The 25,733-nt window shown below is 28.4% G+C and overlaps 1 protein-coding gene across 2 annotated transcripts in view; it reads right to left on the reverse strand.

Moving 5' to 3' along the window:
- LOC136089327 (uncharacterized) overlaps positions 1-25,733 on the reverse strand; it is an 86,033-nt gene that overhangs the window by 55,242 nt on the left and 5,058 nt on the right. For both annotated transcript variants that reach the window (XM_065815291.1, XM_065815292.1), the window contains exon 2: positions 3,091-3,555. In XM_065815291.1, the coding sequence (XP_065671363.1) occupies positions 3,091-3,555 (465 nt within the window). The remainder of the gene's footprint in view (positions 1-3,090; positions 3,556-25,733) is intronic.

Below are 25,733 nucleotides of genomic sequence, written 5' to 3' on the forward strand. Positions count from 1 at the left end.
TGTTTTATCTCCCAAAAAAATAAGCGTCAAATGCAAAAACTCTTTGTAGTCATCACGTGGTTGCTCTTCTGCAAGTTTCTGTTTAACAAAATAAATATTTTCGGGCGCTACATCTTTCAGTGCATTACAAACGGCTTTATCGCTGGTGTAATCTAAAAATTCCGGCCCTGAAATAGCTTTGAATCGAGCATATTCAGGGCCGGATGCTACAATTGCTTTTGTCCTCGTGAATACACCAGCCAAAACGACCACAAATATATGGTGTCGGCATGGAAGCCACAAAATATCTCGCCCTAACCTTTGTTGAAAAAGAATTGCAGCTCCTGATATACGTCCAGTGTTTGATGCTGTAGTATCAAAACAAAAGGCTTGAATTTTTTTGGTTAAATTCCATTCATCAGTGATATAAAACACAGCAGAGCAAACTTCCGATCCTCCTGATGATGCAATTCCAGGTACTCCTAATAATTGTTCTAAATCTAAACCAACCGCGATCACAGGAAACCAATCAATTTTCTCATTTTTTGTGATATCAGGCAATAATTTGGAATCCCTATGCACTTCAATAAAATTTGCATCATTTCCTACCAATTTTATTAATGAATATTTTATTTTCCGCGAAATCTCTCTATTTCTTTTGATAGACGATCTATTGAGAGCAAACTCTGTGATATCTATATTAGGAGCTTCTAGGACGGCAGAAATAATAAGCATTGCATCCCTGTCACTCACTTTACATTTGTCTAAGGCAGCGGCCAGGCGAGGTGTCATTAACGTCTTTCGTCCTCTCTCGTTTGAAGATGGACCTTGTTCAGATTCTGATATTAAGTATGTGTCATCTTCACTGTTGTCTTGATTTATCACTTTTTTCTGTGAATCTTCGTTTTCTTTATCTTCCATTTCAAAATATGCAATCGAACAACTAGAATTTTCCAAAAAATCTCCTTTTCTTTTCAACTCTGCAGCTGTGCGTTCTTTTTTCCGCTTTTCCTTACGTAATAATTTGATATCTACTCCCAACATACAACCTACTCTACCTTTCTCCCTTTGCTTAATTAAAAATTCTCTATCTTCGGCAATTTTAATCTCATTTAACGCATTTAAGGTGGCAATATCGAAAAGGTTGTCTAAATTTTCTTTAAAATCATTTTCTTTTTCTCTCTACCGTTCAGTATCTCTATTTTTAGATTTTTCTAAATTTCTGACATTATCGTACAAAGATTTTAATTTCGAAATACAGTTTGAACGCTTTTGAACTGGGATTCTTGCTTTTTTCCAAAAAACGACCACTTGATCAATAACTAAAGCACTGCTGTCATTAAGATTGAAATTTACCACTCTCATGTTATAAAAAAGTACACTCAAAACATCTCGCTTACATGGTAATTTACTAGCGCAGATTTGATTTTTCATCACTCTAACTAGATAAATATTTTTCCGAAAAGTGGACATTTTAGCACTTTTATCAATTACTTATATAGCACGTCTTTACTTATAAACTTCATGTACGAAACTAAAACGAATGTAGCATTGAACAAATAATATGTAAAAACAAAATTGACTTGTAGAGACTTGTAGTTGCGCTAGTAGCGAATTCAGAATGCACTTGGTGGTTAGTTGCGCATAGCATCGTCATAGCATGTTAGACAGTCAGATGCATGAAACTTTAAGGGCCAATGCGGCACGTGTTAATATTATTAGATTGAGCTGAAATTTTGTATTTTTAATGTTTTGGTGTAACTGAACAAAATTACAAATAATTTTGAAAAAATATGAACTTTCGAAAATAAGGACCACCCTAATATATATATATATATATATATATATATATATATATATATATATATATATATATATATATATATATATATATATATATATATATATATATATATATATATATATATATACATATATATATATACATATATATTTATATATATATATATATATATAAATATATATATACATATTTATAAAAACATATGTATATATATCTATATATATAAAAATATATATATATATATATATATATATATATATATATATATATATATATATATGTATATATATATATATATATATATATATATATATATATGTATATATATATATATATATATATATATATACATATAAATATATATATATTTATTTATAAATATATATGTATATTATATATATATATATATATATATATTTATAAAAACATATGTATATATATATATATATATATATAAATATAATATATATGTATATATATATATATATAAATATATATATATATATATATATATATATATATATTTATATGTATATATATATATATATATACATATAAATATATATATATTTATTTATAAATATATATGTATATATATATATATATATATATATATATTTATAAAAACATATGTATATATATATATATATATATATATATATATATATATATATATATATATATATATGTATATATATATATATATAAATATATATATATATATATATATATTTATATGTATATATATATATATATATATATATATATATATATATATATATATGTATATATATATATATATATATATATATATATATATATATATATATATATATATATATATATATATATATATATATATAAATATAAAATTAATTTTCTAACGCTAACAATAAAATATTGAAGTAAGGAAGAAGTATAGAAATAGGTGGTGTACAATAGACTTAACAAGTTTTCTACGGCTCCAAACTGATAGTTAACGCTTATTAACCAAAACTTTTCAGAATTTTTCTACGCATTTTTATAGGTTGTTATTTTAACACCGCTGATAAACGAACTTTATTGTTGTTCAAAAAAGGATTTGTTACATCTTAAAAAGCATGATTTTTTATTCATAAAAGCCTCATTTAGGTATACCTTCTGAACTTTAAGTTGTTATTTAAAATATCATTACTTTTTGCAGAACCGCTAGATATACATAACTTTTATTTTTAGTTTGATCCGAAGTCGTTATTGAAACTAGTTTAAGTTTGTATGCAGAATTATATATTAAAAATGTGTATGAAAAACAAATAAAATTTTCTTACTTTGTACAATCAAGTTCCTGATGTACCCTGGTAGAGCTTCATGCCATAAATTGCTGACAAACAGTTTGACGTTTTGAAAAACCTGAGGATTGCTATTTTCTACCAAATGTACTGTGTCTCCATCGATTTCGACAGTATAAATGTAGTTGCCAGCACTTAAATACTGTTTTATTCTAACTCTTGTCCATTTCTGAAGAGTAAATGATTTTGTGTAAAAATAATAATTTCCATTGTTGTTTACTGGAGCATCGATTTCCGCAATGTCATTATAAAAAAATACAGTCGAAATTCTAGACCCTAATTTGCAGCAATTGACTCCATTAGTAATGTGAATTAAGTTTGTATATGTGCTTAATGTTGAATTTAAATAAATTTCAAAAGATACTTCATATTCCTTGGGTATTGTTAATGTTCCTAGAAGTTTACCCTTAGTTATGACCATTTCTTTGTTACTGACAAACATCTCTAAAAATTGAAAACAAGATAAATAAATACAAATAATACTAAATAGTATTGAAATAGTGATTAGTATAATAGTAAGTTATTATATTATTTAACAAAATAAAATTAAAAACACAACAATTTATCAACTTGTTCATGTCAATGGTTAGGTTTACGCCCCCACTTGCCAGAACGGCAACATTATTTGGGGGGCCTTTTTTAAAGTTTTAAAAAACTGTTGCTTTTTTTTTTTATTTCAATTTGATATGAAAGATAATTAAATTTTTGAAATATTAGGTTTAAATGATAGAGTTTTTTTGATTAAGTCATACTACAACCTTTAATTCAACATTTGATAGTAAAACTTTTTATTAAATTATAGTATAAATATAACATATTAAAAAACTTTCTAAGCAAACCTTGATGATGTGGGTTAATAAGTTTAGATTTATAAATGCAGTAATAAAAATTTGCCACAGCTTTACAGGAATTATAAATACTTTACATAAAACCTGCAAATAACAAATTTAAAAAAATGAGAATTCATATTGGCGCTTTTTTTTTTTTTTTGCCTTATTTTAAAAGTATAAACCCTACGATGAGGATATCTGTCGTTTAAAATATTTCCATTTTTGTTTGTAGAGCCTCGGGAGAGTTTTCGAGCTCAATGTAAAAAAAAAGTTGTTTTTTTTTTAAATAAAGAAAAAAATATTACTCATAAATTACTCAAATAACTGAATTACATGTAGTAAGTGCTGTTTACTCTGAATTAATAAAAAAATTTATTTTCTCAATACCTGCTTTATTTTATAAATTTTATTAAACTAACAAAAATTTGCTTTTAAAGGATTTTTTTTTTAATAAGGTGTGACAATCAAAATATGATAAAAGATATTAATTAGATACTTTTACAAAGCTTAAAATTTCTCTTCCCTTTTCCAACCACACACACGTTTTTCTACTTCGGAAATGACTTTTTTACATTATCTTAAATTTGTAAATTATTTGTCATTGAAAAAATAAGTCATTTAAAAAATACCATTCTCAAAGTTGCGCTTGTTTAATTTCAGCTGGTTTTAAACATAGACAACAGACCAATCAGGTCAGGAAAAAAAGGATAAGCAAGTGATAAATGTTTTGAAACAGAAAACCTAGACTAAGCCAAAAAGTTCACCATGGCTTTTTTAAGCTTTTTTTATAATTTAGTTATGACCATTTACAAAAACTATGGTCAAAAAAAAAAAATAAAAGTATATTTACTATTAAATGTGCTTTATAAAGTATAGATGCTAAATATGAACATTTGATATTTAAAAATAAACTCTTTATCTTCTAAAGACAACCAGATGCAAATTTCACACCACTGGTCCATTATTATACAACCAAAGAATAGAAGGCAATATAAGTATTAGTTATGTAGAGGAACAGTCGTTACTTCTATCTTGCATTTCTCCTTCAACTTTTTATTGGAGAACCTAGCAAGTCTTTTTGAACTAATGAAAAACTTTTGACTTTTTATAATCTTCTTTTAAAACCTTTTAGCAAAAGTAGTACTAAAAGTTATGCGTGGTACTTTGCGCGGTACTAATTTTCTGTATTTTTAAAAAAAGTTTATTAAAAATGTTTTCGTTAGGGCCGTAACTAAATAATTTTTTAAAACCTTGTAAAATTTAGCAAGTTGAGGAAAATTTATCAAAAATAAACGCCTTGTGTCAGCTAATATGCAGAGTATGTTTATCCAATTTCATATAAGAATATCAAATATTAGTGGCTGCAGTAATGGTTTGACTTCTAGACAATCGTTTATTGATGGTGATTGAGCGTCTTTTTGAGCTGAACAATCATAAACAACCCTCATTTTTATTAACAGCATTTTCTTTTGTTAGCTCAGCATTTTCCGCTTGGTAAGGTATGTAGTGAATGATCTCTCCCAAAGGTATATCAGGTTCTACTTCCAATTTTCCTTCGTTGATCTGTTCCTTTTTTTATCATTATACTCTTTTAGTTTATTAAGTTTTTCCAAACGTGTTGTTGTAGTTTTTAACCGTTTAATTGCCAGATTCATGTTATCTGGCAGTTTTGAATTGTCTTTATGCAATGGCATCCTAGTTTCTAAATATTCTTCGTTTGTCTAAAGCAGTTTTTTGCTAAAATCTTGGTGGAATATTGATTCAGTGTGTGCGTCTGATAATCCAAGTACTTCAAGACTACAAATTTTCTCAAACTCCTTATAATTTATTAAGAAAGTCTGTTCATTAACTGAATACGTTTCCTAGCAAGAGTCCATCCCAACATTGTTAATTCCGTTTCTGGATCTTTATCTAGGTTTTTTTCCGATAATAACCGATTTTGTAGTTTTTATTCGTTGATAATCAGCAGCACCGAGTATTATGTGAACAGGTTGCAATTTCATATTTGCTGAATTTCAGTCTCATTAATTTTGTTAATTTATTTTAACTTCTTTGACCATCGGTGTTAATAAAAACAAGATTAGTATTTATTTTTCTGCGTTGACGCATTCAATCTTGATGCAAAACTCAGGTATTAATAATGATTCAAGCGTAGTGTTATATATTTCTACACGTTTGCTCACCGTTGCATATAACTGTTCAATGCTATTTTGTTCCTGCCGTGTATATTTTAACTTTAGTTTTGTTAACTAGTTTGTACATACGTATGGTCTACCAACATTATTCTTGCTTTTCCACTATTTACTTTTGCAATTACTGTTGGGTGAATATTTATACTTAAGTTTAACAGTTCCCAGGGTTTTATTTTTGTATTCAACTTTACCAAACATTTATACATAGATATTTTGATGGGTTGACTGTTGTTTAAATGCAGTGCTTTGATGTTCTTAAGACCGTGACTGTACGTTTGCGTTCTTATTCTCCCATTTTATTCGTTCATCGCTTTTATTGAAAGCTGAGTTCAATGGATTTCTTTCACTGTATTTTTGCAGCTTTTCAACAAAATGCTTCAGTCCCCATTTTTCCCATCCGCCATCGTTATGCGCAAGTATTTCACGAACTAGTCCAAGTTTATCCGTTAATGAATACAAAAAAGATTGAGCAGTTTCCAGTTTGTTTATCGTTTTTAATGATCGCACTGTTCTTGCAAGCTTGTTGTAAAAGTAGTGAATTTCTTTGGTTTTGTGCGTGTTGTTCACTGTCATTATTTCTTCAAGATCTTTAAATAACGCTTTGTGCACCCAATTTTCCTTTCCATAAGTGATTTTTTATACAAGTTTTGCTTCTTTGTATCCATCCAATGAATGTGGTAATCAAAGTATTTCATACCTAGGTTTCATTTCAACGAGTTTCAATAAGTAGTTGAACTTGCTAATATTTGATATGTTTGAGTTATCAACTTTCACCGTAACTTGATTCCTTAAATTGTAACCAGTCCTTATAGTCTCCATTAAATTTTGCAATTATATAATTTTAAAGCTTGACAGAATGGTGCGTAGTTCGGTTTTTGTTTCAAAGAGTTTTTTGTAGAATGTTTCAGCATGTAGTTTGCCCCATAATTTTGTTTTTCGAGCTCCCATTTTTTGACAACTTTGTTTCTATTAATAGTGTGCAATTTATCCAACATTAATCTCAATTGTTGCATCTATTACCGGTTTTGAGAGCCATTTATCCCAATGGGTACGATACGTTTTTTAAAACGTTCTTTTGACGTTTTAATTAGATTAAAAATTTTTAAAATCTTTGAAAAACGTACCATGCGCACTGGGAACTACCTAAATAATGTTTTCGCCGTTGTCTAACTTTTTTCTGGTCAGCTCGTCCTTTGCCATATCAAATCTTGTCAATAAGTTTGTTAACTTTTCAAGTGCCATGATTATTGTCAATTTATTGTTATTTATCGCGTTCTATGCATTTAATGTTTATTTTTATCAAATTGATCTCTCTCGTGTAAACTTTTTCTGATTCCATTTTTGATTATTCTTAGAATCCTTTTATTTCCTGGCTTAGGTCGCCACCTTTTAGTGTGGGGAATTCTTATAAGTTACCCTGAGACACTAATGATTTCACTTGTTTGTTTATTGATATTTTATTATCATCTGACTGCGAATATTATTTACAGATATCAACCGTAATATATATACAATTCGTAACCACAACATGTATACTATAATACTATGTGTAAGTAAGTTAGTGCAACTTCTCAAATCTACCAGAAAACTGCATCATTATAAGTTCATTATAAGCTATTATTTTCTAGAAGCAAGGTAGACGTCATTCACAACACTTCCGGAAAAAACTGGTCCATAAAAACCAATAAAGCTAAATCAGATTCTTTTAGCGTCGGTACTCTATAGTTACTGTGGATGCATCACTTTCTCCAAAATTAAGAAAAATATTTTAGAAAGTTGGCTATAGAGTAGTCTTCAAATCAAAATCTAACTTAAGAACATTGCTAACATCAAAAAACAAAACTAAATTGCCACATAATAGTCAATCTGGTACTTATTTAGTTGAATGTAAATTCTTAAAGAAATACGTAGGTAAAACAAAACTTTAAATTAGGACTCAAACTCAACTACATCTAAAAGGTTTAAACAAGGGGGCAAACATTACTAGTCTGCAAAAGCCACCCATATAAGTTTTGACTGGAAGCAAAAAGTGGAAGAACGTTAAAACAATTAAAATGAAAATAAAAAAATTCAATTGTAAAGTGCGTGAATCAAAATAAAAAAGGCATTAACTTTCCCCTTTAAATTTTGGAATTATTTTATATATCGGGCAGTTTGTTAAAACAAAAGTTTGGACTTCTTTTTTAAGCAAAGTTGTTAAAAGATTTTTTTACAACTTTTCTTAAAAAAAAATGAAGCCAGTCAATTATTGATGATATTTAACTTTAACGTTCAAAAATGTTTGTACAATTTTTACAAGCTTATGATACTGGTAACTTACAATCTAATAATTAATTATTATTTATATTAATAGAATTCGTGTTATTTGATGTTTTCTCATTAACATAACATACAGTGCTTTCAACGAAAATAGACGCATTTAAAAATTAAGTTCATTTTTTTTTTAAGTTTTTATAAAAACCCATCCATTTTTCCTTAAGACTTAAATTTTAAATAACAGGAAAATAATTTCTTAGACTAACATGCCAGTTACAAAATCATTTTTGTTTACTTTTATTTAATAATTTACGTGTTTACAACGAATACAGAAAACTTACCGAAAATATTTGTAAAAAAAAAAACGGCGCACCGTTTTATATTCTTGTCAACCGAATTGTTATTCATAATTATCTTAGTAATTTATATATTAATTTAACAATTTTCTATAAAAGGTTGGATAAAATTACTTTTTTAATGATAAGAGCCAAGGAACACTCTCCCCGCCCTTACCCCTTTGCCCACCTCTGAACAAATAAGTTTATGTCATCGTCCATAATGTTTTTAATCAAAAAATTGCTCGACCTTATATTTTTTAATTTGCTAAAAGATTTATAACTACTTAAAAAATTTTTTTGTAAAATATTTTAATAAAAATGTACTTCTCATCTGAAGCGGTTCTAAGTTTTACAGGCTTAAGTTGCGAATAAAAAATGAGTAAAGTACAAAATATACGAAATTCTTTTATTTTTTAGTTACATTATTTCAAGAACATCTTTCTTTGATTTAAAGTTGGGAAGTTCTTCCCTAGGTATTATTCTTGTTCTAACAAATCCATCTCTTCTTTCTTGCCATAAACAATAGCAGATGCTTCCGTCACGCTTTTGACGCAGCAAAATATGTCTTGGTCCGTCCTCCAGCAGATGTTTGGTAGAAATTTTAAAATTAAGTTTAAAATACATTTTGACACAAAATTTAACTAATACCTTCATGATCTCCAGCTCACTGTATTTAAAGATTTGAATTCTTGTGCACAAAAACATCAAATCCATACCTATTTTAAGCTAGCGAGAATGAGACAGTGATCCACATTTGAGATTTGCAAGTTCTGGAGAAAGTTTTCCTTTATTTCATAGCATTAACATATTTATATAACTGAAATAAGCATCAGTAGATAAGCTTTTTATGTCTTTCTTATCAAACTTCGGATGTTTCTCTCTATTTGGCAGGGGTGTAAAATTATAATTTATTGTCATATCATTTACATATCTAAAATTTTTGCAAATTAATCCTGTAAATCCATCCTTGCTAATTGTCGGTCAATCAAGGGATATATTTAAATGTCTTGGCTTAAAATCATTTGTATGTTTTATGCAAATCGCTCAATAGTATTTACGTTCTAACAGTTTCTCAAAATAGGCATGATTTGCCTCTGACCATCTTGTGTTTGTATTAGTTGAACCTCCACCTATTACTATGCATGATTCAGTAGAACTGTTTTTTTGAAGTACCTCATAGAGTGCTTTAGCTATCTTTTTTGTAAGTTTTTCCGGATCAATGGCAAGTTTTTGCGTTATGAGTGCAAGATAACGTCAAGTTTGTTTCCAAGTTACTTTTGCATGCTTCTATTTAACAGCTCTAGGGTGAGGTTTTCCATATTTTTCTAAAAATAACGTTTTGGTCGAGTCTTTTTTTCCATGATACACAATTTCAATTATATTGTCGTTAATACATTTATTAGCTTCAATAATTGTATTTTCTTTCATTTCATTATTCTTAGCCCTATGCATTTTGTTTGGGTCAACAGAAAGGTATGACACCACGAGAACTATAACCTGCAGCTATAAAATCTTTTATTATACCAGTTACTATAGCTACTGTACCAACATTAGAAATTAAAATCTTATTGCAGGTGACACCGCATGTGCTGTATTCATTTTGTTTTGCTTTAGACTTGGGTTTTTTAAGTATCTTGTAACCAGTGATGTTAACCTTCCAAGTTTTTCTTCGAGCAACTTGTCGATGTATCATCGTTGTTGTTTTCGTGCAGCAAATCAAAAACTAGTTCAGAATTCTACGTTGTTTAAAAATACAGTTTCTATAATCTTAATATTATTCTTAATATTAATCTTAATTTAATGCTACAGAAACGTTTAACGTTTAATGTTTAATGTCGTTTTATTAGTTATGCTTTGAAAGAACGCGTTCTCGAAATGCACGAAATCATTGGAGAAAGATCTCTTAAGCGAGTTGAAACTTTTTTCCTAATGAAATTTTATTATTAGATCAGATATATTACATAAAGAATCATACTAAGATAAATAATCATCGTTAAGATCATATTATAGTTGAAGTAAGTGCATAAAATACTTGTATATGCATTTTTATTAAATAAAGTAGAAAGGATTTAAACTTTTAATAGATGAAGTAGCAAGGATTTTAAGTAGAAAGGATTTTAAATTTTTAAATCGTTTATATTTTGTTTGTTTTAGCTTTTCTTTTAGCAGCTTTATTATTTTATTTTTTTCGAAGGAAAATAGGAGTACAGATGTTATTTAAAGTTAAACTAATGCTTTTTCCATAAAATACTACTTTAAAATTTTTGTGATGCTATTAACTATTTTTGTTCTTTTTTAGAAAATTTAGAAAAAATTAAATTCAAGTTTTGTGCCAACACTGACACGGCATGTCACATGTTATTGTATTTCAAAGTAAAATTTTGTTATGAGGATTACAGTTTTTATAAAAGAAAAAGGTAAGGAGTATTGTTTGTAAATACATATTTTGTTTACTTTGAATCTTTTTAAATTTTTTATGCGTCATTTTTAAAATTTTTGTTTGTACACGTTTATTGTTTGCATTTATAATTTTTGATATCTATGTGTATGTGGTAAAAAGCAATTTATAGTTGTTTTATCAATGTGTTTTTATAATAATGTAGAGTGTTTTTTTATTGTTTGTGTATGTGTTAATATGTGTTATAAATTGTTTTTAAAAATGTGTTTAAATATGTGTAAAGGTATATATTTAACCTTATATACATATTTAAACACATTTATTGTGTTTAAAGTTGATACATATGTTTATATTATGTTGTTTCAAAGTGTTGTGACTTTGTAAATGTGTAGAGTAAGATTTGTCAACTTTGTGAGCCAATTGATGTACTTATAACAGAGGGTTACTCGATAGTGTTTAGTGTCAAAAATACATAATAATGTATTTTAAAAACATTTTGCTTAATGTTCTTACTTATGGTCTGTTATATAAGAATGTCATCTTACTTAACTTATCTTAATTTGACTTTTTGTCTTTAGCGCTGGTTACTACAAGATTTTATAATAAATATTTTGGAATCATGATGTTCCATCATAAATTATTTTGTAAAACCTAACATGAAATAATAATATTTTACAACTACTACTCTGGTAAGTCACAACAACTTTTCTCTATAAGGTGCATTGATTTTTATTTTTTCTATGCAATGTTTTTCTTATTTATATACTTATTCTTTACATTTTATATTTTAAATGTATTAAATAATGTATTAATGTGGTAAAGAAGAACGAAATATTGTAAAGTTTTGTGAACTTTTGAAAAAAACGTTTACGAATAATTTTTTTTAAAGAAATGCTTTTTAAGTTTACAACAAAGGGTTTACAACGTTTTTTTTTTAAATTTTCCTTTGTTAGCTGTATGTTTATTATTAGAACTGCATGTTTTTAATTATTTTTTTATTATTATTTGCTAGGCTAATTTTTTTTTCAAACATCTCCTAGCTAATATATATATATATATGTATATATATGTATGTATATATATATATATATATATATATATATATATATATATATATATATATATATATATATATATATATATATATATATATATATATATATATATATATATATATATGTATATATAAATAATTATATATGTATATATATATATATATATATATTTTTAAAGTCATAAGATTATTGTGTAATTTATTTTAAATGACAGTCTGTTATATATAAAAACTATTTGTGTGTGCTATTTAGAGTAGAAAAAAATTAAATAGGAAAGTTCGCAATCTTCAGAATTGGTTCAATATTTTTTGTTACTACTCTAATTAAAAGTGAATTTTAAATGGATGATATTAGGCTAGAAGCAGATATTAGTGTAGAAATTAGAAATAATAATAGGCAAGTTGTTTGTGGCAAAAATTAAAGAGATAGACTTACGAGATGAAATTAATAATGAACAAAATGCTAGAAATACTGCTCGGCAAGCAGCAAATAATTCGAACCCAAATGAAAAGAGCTTGGTTAGGCGAGTTGAAAATAATCGTCGCAGAAATGAAAGAGATACGCTTCGGCGAGATGAATTTAATAACCAATAAAATGCGAGAATTGCTACGAAAGATAGATACGAAATAATGCATTTTATAGCAAGAAGTAATATTATTCCAGATTATAATTATTTAAGAGAATTAAATTATATTTGTCAAGAAATTTTCTGATAAAACACATTTTTTATTTTGCCTAAATGGAAAGGTAGTTTTGCCGCAACCTTCATTATTTCCACAAGATTTAGAAGATTTATTTAAAGGAAACTATGCTGATAGAAATGCCAATCTGATTTTTTTTAAATATGTTAGAAATTATTATGCCTGTCTTTCTTTTGGTTTATTTTAAGCTAATGTAGTTCAACCCATGAGTCTTGGGCCCCCATGTTTTAGAATATGTGGTCAAGTTTTTCATCGTATTGGTAATTTAAGACCAAATCAAGATGTTCCGCTGACATATTGTCAACTATACATCTATGGTCCACACACAGCAGTAAACTTTAGAATGCAACAACGTGGTAATAATCTTTGCTTAAGTGAATAAATGTTTGGATTTCAAACTATTATTAGTAAAGAAAACCCATCTGCTCTTGCATTTAAAATCATGGCTGAAGTGAAAGATGAAGAAATTCGTCATACAGCTCTAGAAGGTTGCTCAGTGTCCGTTGTAAAAATGTCTTTACTTGAAGGGCATGATACACGTCGCTATAATCTTCTTTCACATAATAAAGTTGCAGTTGTATTTTTTGGTAAAGATGGTGCACCACCTGCTTCTAGAAAAGTTGTTATTTACCCAAGAGGTCATCCTCTTAAAACTATATCAAGTATGTCTGCCAACTTGGATTCTATGGTTTATCCTTTACTTTTTCCGAAGGGTGATGCTGGTTGCCATAACCAATTGGTTCACAACCCTAAATGTGCTGCATTGGTTAGAAATCATGTTACATTATCTCAGTATTACAATTATAAACTTTCAGTTAGACAATTTTTTTCTTCACTCTTTTATGGTAAAAAACTGTTCTAGCAATATGCTGTTGATGCGTACGTTAAAATTAAAGGCCAGCGCCTTGGTTTCATCAGAAATAACGAAACAAATTTAAAAGCGGGCAGAATATTGTCTTACACGAACAGGTAAATAATCATGGAAATGATCATAATGTTAGACCTAGGCGTATTGTAATTTTGCCATCAACTTTTGTAGGAAGTCTTAGAGCTTTAAAGGAAAACTTTGAAGATGCTATGGCTATAATTAAAAAGTATGGTAAACCAGATATTTTTATTTATTTCATTTGATATCCAAAATGGCGCGAGATAACTGAAAATTTACATCCAGGTCAGACAGCAAATGATAGAAATGAGATGGCTATTCGAGTATTTAAACTCAAATTAAATAACCTTCTCAATGAAATTTTTAAGCACGGTGTATTAGGGAAAGTTGTAAACATGTTCAGCTTATTGATTTTCAAAGGCGTGGTTTGCCACATGTTCATGATTTACTTCACTTTACAAATTATGATAAGCTTGAAACAGCTCATGATATCAATAATTTAATATCTACAGAAATTTCAGATCCAATTGTTAATCGAGACCTTTATGAAGTCGTTAAAACTTGCATGATTCACGGTCCATGTCGCATAATTATTCCAAAATCTCCCTGCATGAAAGATGGGGTGGGCTGCAAAAACCATCCTAATGATTTTAATGCTAACACAGTAACAGTTCATAATAGTTATCCACGCTATAGACATTGTGATAATGGCTTGGTTATCAATATTAAAGGTAACAATGTAGATAACCGCTTGGTGGTACCGTCAATCCATGGTTATCAAAGAATTAACAAGCTCACATTATTATTGAAGCTTGCATGTCTGTTAAGGCTGTTAAATATTTGTACAAATATATATGCACAAGGGTCACAACTGTGCCAATTTTTTAATAAATGAACAAATTAATCATGATGAAGTAAACACTTTTTTAGATTTTTGAATATCCAATAAGTCATATGAAACACATATTATACGCCTAAAAGTTCATCTACCTGAAAATCAATTAGTTTATTTTAGAGAAGGAGCAGAAAAAATTGCTTTAGATTGTGCAGCTCAACGTGATACGCACCTAACGGCATGGTTTAAGTTAAATACTGAAAATTAAAGAGCACATTGCTATTCGTATGTAGACATTCCTTATCACTTTATATTTGATGATAAACATTGTAAATGGAAGGTTAGACAAAGGGGTGGTAAAAAGGTTATAGTAAAAATGTATAAAGTTAATCCAACTAGAGCATTGTTTTTTCTTAGACTGTTACTTTTGCAAGCAAAAGGTGTAACATCTTGTGAGGATGTGCGTACTGTTAATCGTATTGTCTATAAAACATATCGTGAAGTATCTGTTTTGAGAGGTTTATTGCAAGATGACACTGAGAGGAAAAATACTCTTTCTGAGGCGGTTTTAACACGTATGCCAAAGCAAATTAAACAGTTGTTTTCAATTATTTTGACCTTTTGTGAACCTGATAATCCTTTGCATCTCTGGAATTTTCCCAATGGCTACTAAAACTTGAGAATAGAACTATACCTGTCAAAGAGGAGGATCCTTTTAAAGGATGCATTGGAATATGAAATTAATGCATTATTAGAGCAAATGAATCAATTGTTGAAATGTTGTTGAAAAATTTTCGGAGATGCTGATCAATATAATTTTTAAAAACGCGTGATTTTAACACCAACTAATGTTGACTCATTATCAATTAATGAAGAAGTGCTTGAATGTCTGCCGGGTGTGGATAAAATTTGATTAAGTTCTGAATAAATTGATAATTATGATATTAATGAAAGAAATAACTTTCTTGTTGAGTTTTGCAACAGCTTAATTCCTTCAGGTATACTGCTTCATTAATTAAAATTAAAAATTGGTTGTGTAATTATGCTACTTAGAAATTTAGAGCTGAAAGCTCTAATAACTCTAATAAACAAAAACTAAAACTAATAAATTCAATAAACCGTATATAACTCTAATAAATATAAACTTAAAACAAAACAAATAACATTTCTAAACTGTATAACTGGATTCAAATAAATTTAATATAAAACGAATATCTATAATATGCCGTATTAACTTGAACTAAATTTAAACAAAATGCTAAAACAATAACTATTCTAAAATGCATTTATTAATTTACCTTTAAATCTAATATCAATTAAGTAACTTAAATATACTGTGTAAACTAAACTATGTAGAAACTAAATATGTTACGAATTATTTTACTAATAACCGCCTAAATTAAACTAAGTTAAAAGCTACACTAGTTAAATTATTAAGCAGTAAGACGACTATATCATATGTTCCATACCATTAGAATACCATTTCCATTTTATTCACTTAATTACTTGCTAAAACTCTGAACATCTATTCAAAATAATATAACTGATGCACTAACACTTTTTCAAGTTCAATCAATTTTTCTTTCTCAAAGCGTTCACGGCTAAATATGTTCCACTAGTGACTAGACTTACTTGCTCTAGGTGCGAACATTCTATAAAAAAATTATTTGTTTGGGCTCTTGAGCCCAACAAACGCCCTATTTACTATCATAACAAGGGGAGATGAGGAACACTCTTTTTTTTTTTTTTTTTTTTTAATAAATTATCCCATCTGTGTTTGCACTTAACTTTATAGTTGCATACCCTGACAAATACGAAAGGTCTTCGAGAATAGCTAAAAGCGGTTAGAGCTATTTAAGTTAATTTATTGGTTTTTCAGCTGTTAAGTGTTAGCCAAACTGACACCAAAAAGCTGTACACCTTGAGCGAGAAATCTTTTTATAACTTTATGTTGTCAAACAAAAAGATGTTTATGCCTCATTGGTATGGTAAACTTGACTATAGATACAAAAGACAACTTAACATTGCAATCAAGTAAAATAAAAGAAAAATGCGTGAAAAGTTCATTCCAAATTTATCTAAGCACTTATTAAAAAATGAGGAGTTGAACCTGTTGGAAAGGAATCTTAAATTCCTAGTTTAAGATCCCTTTCCAACAAATTTGATGCATACTAAACTGCATTGCATTAGGTTGTCAAAGCACCTCCCACCTATTATTCCTACAGTCTATTTTAGTAGACTACTAGATTTAATAATAACTAATAGTTCCTTTATGTTTGGTAAACGCATCTTTCGCCGGAAGTTTGGAACCTCAATGGGGACAAGAATAGCCCCTCTATATGCAAATATATTTATGGGAGAAATAGATAAACAGATTTGCTTAAAGTATTCTGAAAGTATAATAGTTTATGAAAGGTTTATTGATGATGTTTTCCTTGTTTTTAACGGAGCAGCAAATGAACTGGAAAATCTAAAGAAGTTTATGAACGAGCTCCACGAAAAAGTAAAGTTTACCTTTATTACCTCATCTATATTAATTAACTTCATTAATATCATTCTAGAAAAAATATTGACAACACCATTTTTTCAAAAATTGTATATAAAACCAACTGACACACTGTCTCTACTTAATTTTTACTCAAACCATCCTAGACATAAAAAAATTGGTATAATGTATTGTCAGACTCTGTGACTAAATTGAATAAAATCTAATAAAAAAAACCTAATTTTAGAGGTAAAAACCCTGGTTAGAACATTAATTGTTAAAGGATAACCATTAGCCTCAATAAATCACCAATTCAACAGGGCTCTTATCAACACACAAATGACGTTGATTCTTCCCGATAAAAAGTGCAACTATAAAACATAAACAAACAAAAAACTTGTTAACAGAATCCCTATTGTGCTTCCAAATGATCCGATTGGAAGAGAAATAATGAAGTTTATTAATAAACACTGGCATCATATTGGAAATGACCCTTATTTAAAAAACACCTTTAAGTAAAAAGTATTAAAAGTTTTAACTAACTGGAAATCGATTGGCGATCAACTGATCCATACAAAACATCATTTAGTACCTATTAGAATACTATTTTTATAAGTGTTTATAACATATATGTCATAAATATATTTAAACGTCCTGATATTATTGACAAACATTAATGATTTTTTTCAGTATTATAAATAAATTCATTTTTTAACTACCTATAAATAAACTCATTTAGTTATCTTTCTGAAATGTTGTGTAATAACACCATTTGATGACTGACAAGCAGAGTGTCTACTCCATTGTGCTGACTACCATTATGGTAACCAGCTTCGGCCTTATCCTTGCTGCTGCCTGGTCCATCGGATTCTGTTGTGTGAAGTCAGCGAAAGGGCTTTGTTGCCGATATGTCAACGTACTGGGGATATGTTGATTAATATAAAGGGTATACTTGTTGACTTTAAAACGTAGGTTAATGTGAGAAATTGTGTCTATCGCATTCGTCTAATTTTTTATATATACCTTATATATTCTTATAGCTTTTTTTATTTCAGGCTTATCATTTTTTATTGCAATTAAATCAATTGAGTCAACATAATATTCTTGATTTCTTTCTAAACATCTACATCTATCTTAATTTTTTTTTTTTTTTTGATATATATATATAAACTTTTGAAGCTTTAGTTTTATGTTTCCAATTTTTCATCTGAGGCTGAAGAGTTTGTTTTGCATGAAAGTAAATAGATTTTTTCTGTATATTGCCATACTATACGTTACTATACAGATGTCTAGTAACACTCGTTACTAGACATCTGTTTAGTAACGTATATTGACCATATAAATTTTCATAGCTTAAGTATAGGTTTCCTGTTTTTCATCAGAAGCAAAAAATTTTGTGTTGCATGAAGGTAACCTGACTTAATCTGTTTTTCAACATTTAAGAATAGGTTGAGCTGTTTTTTTTATTTTTTTTTTTTAAATCTGACCGATATGTTCTTATTGATTCTTTTGGTAGCTAAGATAATTGAATTATTAGCTGCATGAGTAGTGTATCATTGACTGGGGTGTATTTTACATTCTGTATGCAAATGTTTGTTTTTTATAAATGCAACATAGATGATGCTTATTACTTTTTTCACAAATTTATACTTCTATTATTACGAAATATTTAAAACATTTATTTATTCCTAATTTTTCAATAACGCACTCGTAATACAAACTCGGTAGCTAGAGATTGTACCAAGGACAACAGCCCCATCTTACCTAAATAAAAAGCAAAAGAAGAAGACCTAGCTCAAACCTTAGGAAAGCAGTAAAAGGTCGGATTAATCAATCAATCGGTTTATTAACTGAGGCACTCTGTACATCGGTCAAACAAATTGATAAAGAAAATGAAATTAGAGTATCCATTGCAGCCTTTTTACAAGATGAGAAAATTATGTAAAGAGCTGAAAAAAAAAAGAAAGGAAAAGAGCAAGAACACGTGATAAAAGAAGGTACGAGAACGGAAGTAAATGAAACATTAGAACTTCTGTCAATAAATTCTAAAACATTTTTGAACGAGGATATTATTGATATTCTAATATAATAAAATAATTAGAGTAAAAAGATTTTTTTTAAATGTGCTAATTTACCCAGCTAAATTTATTATTTATGTGGCTGTATATTTTTAATTAGTGTTGCCCTATTGCTTAGCTGATAAGGTTGTTCGTTTGAATTTATGCCTTTCTATTGTTTATTGCACATTGCTAAAACCAATCCGAAAAAGAAATACTATTTCAAGTCGTTTAGAGCTAAATTGACTATTTCTAAAATCAAACCTTGCAGTCAGTAAACTAAAATTAATTTACATTGTGCATCGGGGACCTAAGAGACAAACAAGATCATTACTTTGTTTTTCCCTATTTAATTTTGGTAGTTTATTTATATTAATATAATTATTTATATTCTCCCCTCCCTCACAACTATTTCAAAAGTATCTTACTTTTGCTGAATATTTTCTAGAAATTTTTATTTACCCTTTAACATACGTTCTTCAAACACTTTAATCACATCATTTTCATCAATCAATCACTTTAGGCTTTTGTCTACCGATTGATTTGCACTCAATTCAATTCAATTGCTAATCACGTACACATCTCTTAAAATTTAACTCAAAAAGTATGTTTTCTGTTGTTTCTGCTTTTCACCGTTTAACTGCAACAGGCATCATAGGGCATCGTGGTACATTTTCAGTAATCTTTTACATGCATTTAAATATCTGCTCATTTGCGTTGCGCGAACAGTCCACTTCATCATCACAAATTTCAAAACTTGTTTGTTTTGTTTAATCAAGATATGGTGAGGAGCAAGTTCATTTTTTATTTTGTATTTATTATCTTTCGCGCATACATTGTACCTTCCATAAGTTAATTTTGGGTAAAGTTAGTTAATATAAGTATTAAATAAGTATTCAGCACTTACTAGGCTGTTTGGGATTATTTTTCAGACTCAGTTTCATACCGACTACGCAGAAAGTTCTATCAACTCTTTAAAAAGTATATCAGCGCGTATCTTTTAAAATGGAAGAGAGTACGGATGTTTGGCTTTACAGTAGTATGCCCTATCAAATGTTGCAGCATAAAAGGCTTTGATAACGAAGAGGTTGATTTTACTTGCCTGTTTTGAGGATGATACCCCTGCAGGGATTCCTAGGTATGAGCATTAAAACATTTAAAACGCCACGTACCAGAGTATAGAATCATTGTAAGGGTCAAAACTATATCCACAACATTCTATATTATTCAAAAAAAAGTTTTTATTTATATATTTATTTGTTTAAATTTATTTTTTAATAATATTATGTTAATTTATTTTAATTTTATCAAATTTAAAATGGATTTCATGTTTGTTTTAGATGGATGCAAAACCCGTGCGTATTTTTTATACACATACTGTATTGGCAAAACAACCATGACGTATAATTAAAACATCAATGATGATAATTAAAACAACCTTGATTTCCTATTAAAGCATATAGCGCATTTGCATCTTAGATTTTCATTAAAACATGCAGCAAAATTCTGTTTGCCAAAGTACGCGAAAATTTGTTTTAAGAATGGTTGTTGATCAAAGAAAAATTTCTAAAACTAAAAATCTAAAACTTCATTGCCGCGAAAAACTCAATCTGAATCTTCATGCCGCGAAATTCCGCTTCCCAAAATATGCAAGATCTTATTGCAAATCTATTCGTTGGTCAAGAAAAAACTCAATATGAAACTTCATCGTTGACAGGAGTTAATTAAAACACAATACAATCAATTTTTAGAAGGTACAATTGAATGAATTTGACACTTCTTGATTCTAGAAATGGCGCTCATCACGTTATTTATAATGAAGAGATTAGATGATGAACTGAAGAGCTTATATACAATAATACAGCGACAACTATATTTGAAATTAAAAATGCTTTAAATGTAAATGTATTGATTACAACTGTCTGAAGATGAGTGACCAATCTTGGATACACATATAAATTTACTTGACAAATTTACGAAAAAAGAAACAACAATGATGTAAAAAATCTTCGAATTGAACATATTAGGTGGTATACTTCAGTCCCGCCTATTCATTGCTATTGAAATATTGTTTTTATTGACGAAAGTCCATTTAATTTACATATGTTTTGCAGTCATTCGTGGGCAAGAAGAAGAGTAACACCAAACTCGATCTATCGAGTTTGGTGTTACTCTTCTTCTTGCCCAGTTTTGCCTCAAGAATATATTGATAAAGTTGTACGAGTTTAGGAGACAGATGAAGAATTTACCCTAGTGATGGATAATGCTACAATCCATCATAATGTTGAGTTAAGGGCTCAGAACATTTAAATAAAATATTTGCCACAATATTCACCTTATTCTTGAATCCGTGTGAAGAGATTTTTTTTATCTTAAGAATAATGTGCGAAGAAATACGGCCCCAACAGGAAGAAATGAACTATTTACAAGAATGCCTGAGGCATGCTTATCTATTCCTAATGTTAACTTATCGAAATATAACACTGACTGGTAATTTAATTTTTTCGTTTTTTAATCTTTACAAACTCGTAATATATAATAGAATCTTTACAGAGTAAGGAAAATTAAAAAAAAATTTCAAAGTTACGTTATACAAAGATATATAAAATAAAGCTGTAAAGTATGAGAAATTACTTCAAAGAACGCGAAAACTTGCCGATGATTTTTGTCATTAAGAAGCCGCTATGCGTTAATAATACTTTTGGATACTTCAATTTAAAATAAGTTTATATTTAAAAAATTATGTCATTAGTTTCGACAAAATGAAAATAAAAATACATTCTGCAAAAAAAAAAAGAATGTAGACAAAAAAGAAGTTTTTAACTTTTTTAATTTTAGTTCAATAGTCATAAATATAAGCCGTTCCACAGTGTATCGCTTTTTACAAGCTAGGTGGACAAAAGTTATATCAAGAAATCGACTAATTGATCATATTTTCACAATAACAGTCCTACATTAGTAATAACTTGCGGTGTTAATTATGAAAAATATTCCAGATTAATGAGTTATAAGCAATTAAGTAGTTGTTAAAATGTAATTTCATTTTTGAAAAAAATTAATTAAAAATTTACAATGGTTACATTAACATTTAACAAGAATTAAAGAAAGCAATCATTTTAATGAAGCAATGTATTTTACTTTTGAGGGTAAGTACTATTTAACTATATTAAATACTTTATTTAAAAGTTAAGCAATATGTGTTAAAATATGGTTTACAAAACTGGGTTAAAATTGTAAAATACTTTTTGGTTTTTAATTTTTAAATTTATACAACTTTTTGTACCGACAAGTATCCAAGCTAATTTGTTAACAGTGTATAGCTAAAGTCCTAAGGTGTACAACAAAAAAATAATTTTCACCATATTAATCCACAATTTTTTGTTATTAAATTTCATTTAGATCATTTGCACTCATTTTAAAAATAGAGTTGTTTGAAGAATGGCGAAGACATAATCAAGAAGAAAGAAATTCTCGTTTATTGGACTTTATTTTGCAAAGATTTTGTGTTACTGATGCAACTGATGTGACTAGAGATTCTGAGATGTTTTTGCAGATAAAAATTTCATGTATGCCTTCAAAATTCGCAATAAAATGGTCTGCAGCACATATGATGATGGACCGTTTTTTAAACAAAAATAAAATTTGGTTAGAGGGGGCAAATGTAGAATTTAAAGTAAGTATATACCAGCAATGTAATTTTTCTTCATCTTGAGAAATTCAAGGACGACCAAAAAAGAACTTTTTTAGACTCGTCCTTTAAAACCAAAACACGATGGATTGAAAACTTAGTAAAATTGCAAAGTGCAACTGAGTTGACCACAGCTGCTGAAGTAGCATGCTGCACGTTGGGGCGCAGAAACCAAGCTACTTTAATCAGAAAAATTCTGGAATCATCAGAAAAAATTAAATCAAAAGACTTTATTTGTGGTGGCAGGCAGATAAATCGTGACGAGGCATTAGCTTATTACATTGACTCTAAATGTACAAGTCATTCTTATAAACAGACAAAAAAGAGGTCTTTAAAGATAGAGCATATATTATTTCCATCATTTTAGTCTATGCAAGTCAAAAAAGTTATGTTATTCATTATGTTATCCAGAGATTTAAAAACCCTGATGCTACTGATGAGTTTCTGTTAGTATTTTTATTTGTTCCGTTGAGACTGAGTGACGGTCAAAATATTATTTGGCAAAATCCACGACCTTCATCCGCGCTTTATTGCCGACCAGTTAAGTTTATTTTTTCAAAAGAAACAAATCTTTTAACTACAACAGAAACTAACTAAGTTTTAAAAGAAGTTTCTCATCTTGTTCTAACATCTATAAGACTCAACGAATCTCAAATTACTGTTAAACACGACCTAAAACTATCAATGATAGATGGAAAAGTTTGCAATGCCTTGACTGACACAAGTTCCCAACAAAAATGTTACATATGTGGTGCGACTCCTAAAATAATGAAATGATGAAATGAAAAAGACTTAGTTATTAAAAAAGAACATTATGATTTTGGTCTGTGTACTTTGCATGCGTAGATTCGTTTTTTTGAGTACATGCTACACATTAGTTATCATTTAGATATAAAAAAATGGCAAGTTAGAAGCGATGAAGATAAATCTAGTGTCCAAAAACTTTCAGAAGATATCAAACAAAAATTTAAAAAGCATATGGGCCTTATTGTAGATAAACAAAAACCTGGCTTTGGGAATACAAATGATGGGAACACAGCTCGCAGGTTTTTTATGAAGCCAGAGTTCAGTGGCAAGATTACGGGTTTAGACATCAATCTCATTAAAAGTTTCAGCATTTTATTAAGAACACTTTCCTCTTTTAATGATACTAACTATTATGATTTTGAAAAGCTTTTTTCGGAAGCCAATACTCTTTATTTTAATCGTCATTCGTGGTACTATATGCCTGTTACTGTGCACAAAATACTTGTACATAGCACGGAAGTTATAAAAAAATGCGTTCTTCCAGTAGGACAACTGTCGGAAGAGTCTCAAGAAGCCCGCAATAAAGATTTTCGTCAATTCCGCAAACACCATACAAGAAAAATTCACGTATTTGCACAAATATAGATTTGCTCAATATGCTTTTGGTAACATCAGATACTGTCATCGACTCACACAGAGAATTGTCAAGTAAGAAAACTGGTAAACTACTGTTGAATGTTTTGAATTTAATTATTCCACCTATAATACCACCACAGCATGTTGAAAATAGAATTATGTGTGACGATGAAGATTATTTAGAGTCCGATTTATCGGGTACTGAAAGTAACAATGATTTATCCGATAATTAATTATTAATAAAAATATTTTTTGATTTACGTAGTGTAGTCAGTATATTTTTATTTTTTGTATATTTGTAGTGAGTATATTTTTATTTTAGGCAAAATTTATTGCATTATTTATGTGTTGAAATTTAGTATTTATTTTTATTACTTAATTACCTTTTTCAAGACAAAAACTTTTAAAAACATAAAAGTTATTAAAATATCGACTTTTTTACAATTAAATTTAAAAAACAAAAAATACTTTTTATGGTAAAATTGACTTTTTGGCGCTCCTTTAAGCTTAAACGCGCGGGGTAATTGCCCTCCTGCCTCCCCCAGGCTACCCTACTGCATAACTAATCAATAAAACACCAAAATATTGTTAACTGCATTCTTAGGAATGAAATTACAAAACAAAATATTTTTGTCCACCTAGCTTGTAAGAAGCAATACACTGTGCGTTCCCGGGTTGATAAATTAGCCAATTTTTTTTTTTTTTTTGTTTTGTTTTTTTTTTTTTTTTTTTTTTGTTTTTGAGTTATTTGGAGTTTTTAGAGTTATTAGAGTTTACATTGGTTTTGAAACAAAGTTGGTTTTATACATAGTTTTAAATGTTTTAAGGTTAATAAAAATTCATAAAGTTGTTGGTGTTTAAAATGAGTCTTTTAATAACATTTTCAGAGTATTTAAGTTATTCGATTTTTCCAGTTAAGTATTTTTGGATATTAATTTGTTTTATAGACAAGAACCACGGTACGAAATGGAAAAGCGCAATAGATAAGTTATTTTAAAAGGTACGTCGAAGTTTCTCGTTCCTCTGGTATGGTATCTTTTTTTGCTATTTCGGAGTAAATATTTTGAAAAGTGAGAAGGAACAAGTCTAAGTTTATATTTGAGCATAAATAAAAATTTCGAAATATATTGATTTGATATACAATTAATGCTTTCAAATTTTTTAAAAGTGACTCAGCATGCGAGAGTCTATCCTTTTAAAAAACTCTTCTTGCAGCATGTTTTTAGTTTTGATACAGTGTGGTTAGTTCGGATTTATGAGTACTCGCCCTTGCAACATTAGCGTATATGTAGTAGTTTTGTATGAACGAGAAGTATCGGAACTTTAAATCATCAGGAGACAGTATAGAACTTACTTTGTAAAGGATAGCAATATTTTTTGATATTATGTGATTTCTATAAGATGCTCTCAACAATAAGTATCCCTAGAAATTTAGTTACTTGGGTTCTCTCTATTTCTTTAATATCTATATTTAGTGAAGGTAAATCGGGAGGTCTTTTTATAAGATTAGAATGAAAA

This window comes from Hydra vulgaris, chromosome 13, assembly GCF_038396675.1.
Source record: "Hydra vulgaris chromosome 13, alternate assembly HydraT2T_AEP".
NCBI lineage: Eukaryota > Metazoa > Cnidaria > Hydrozoa > Anthoathecata > Hydridae > Hydra > Hydra vulgaris.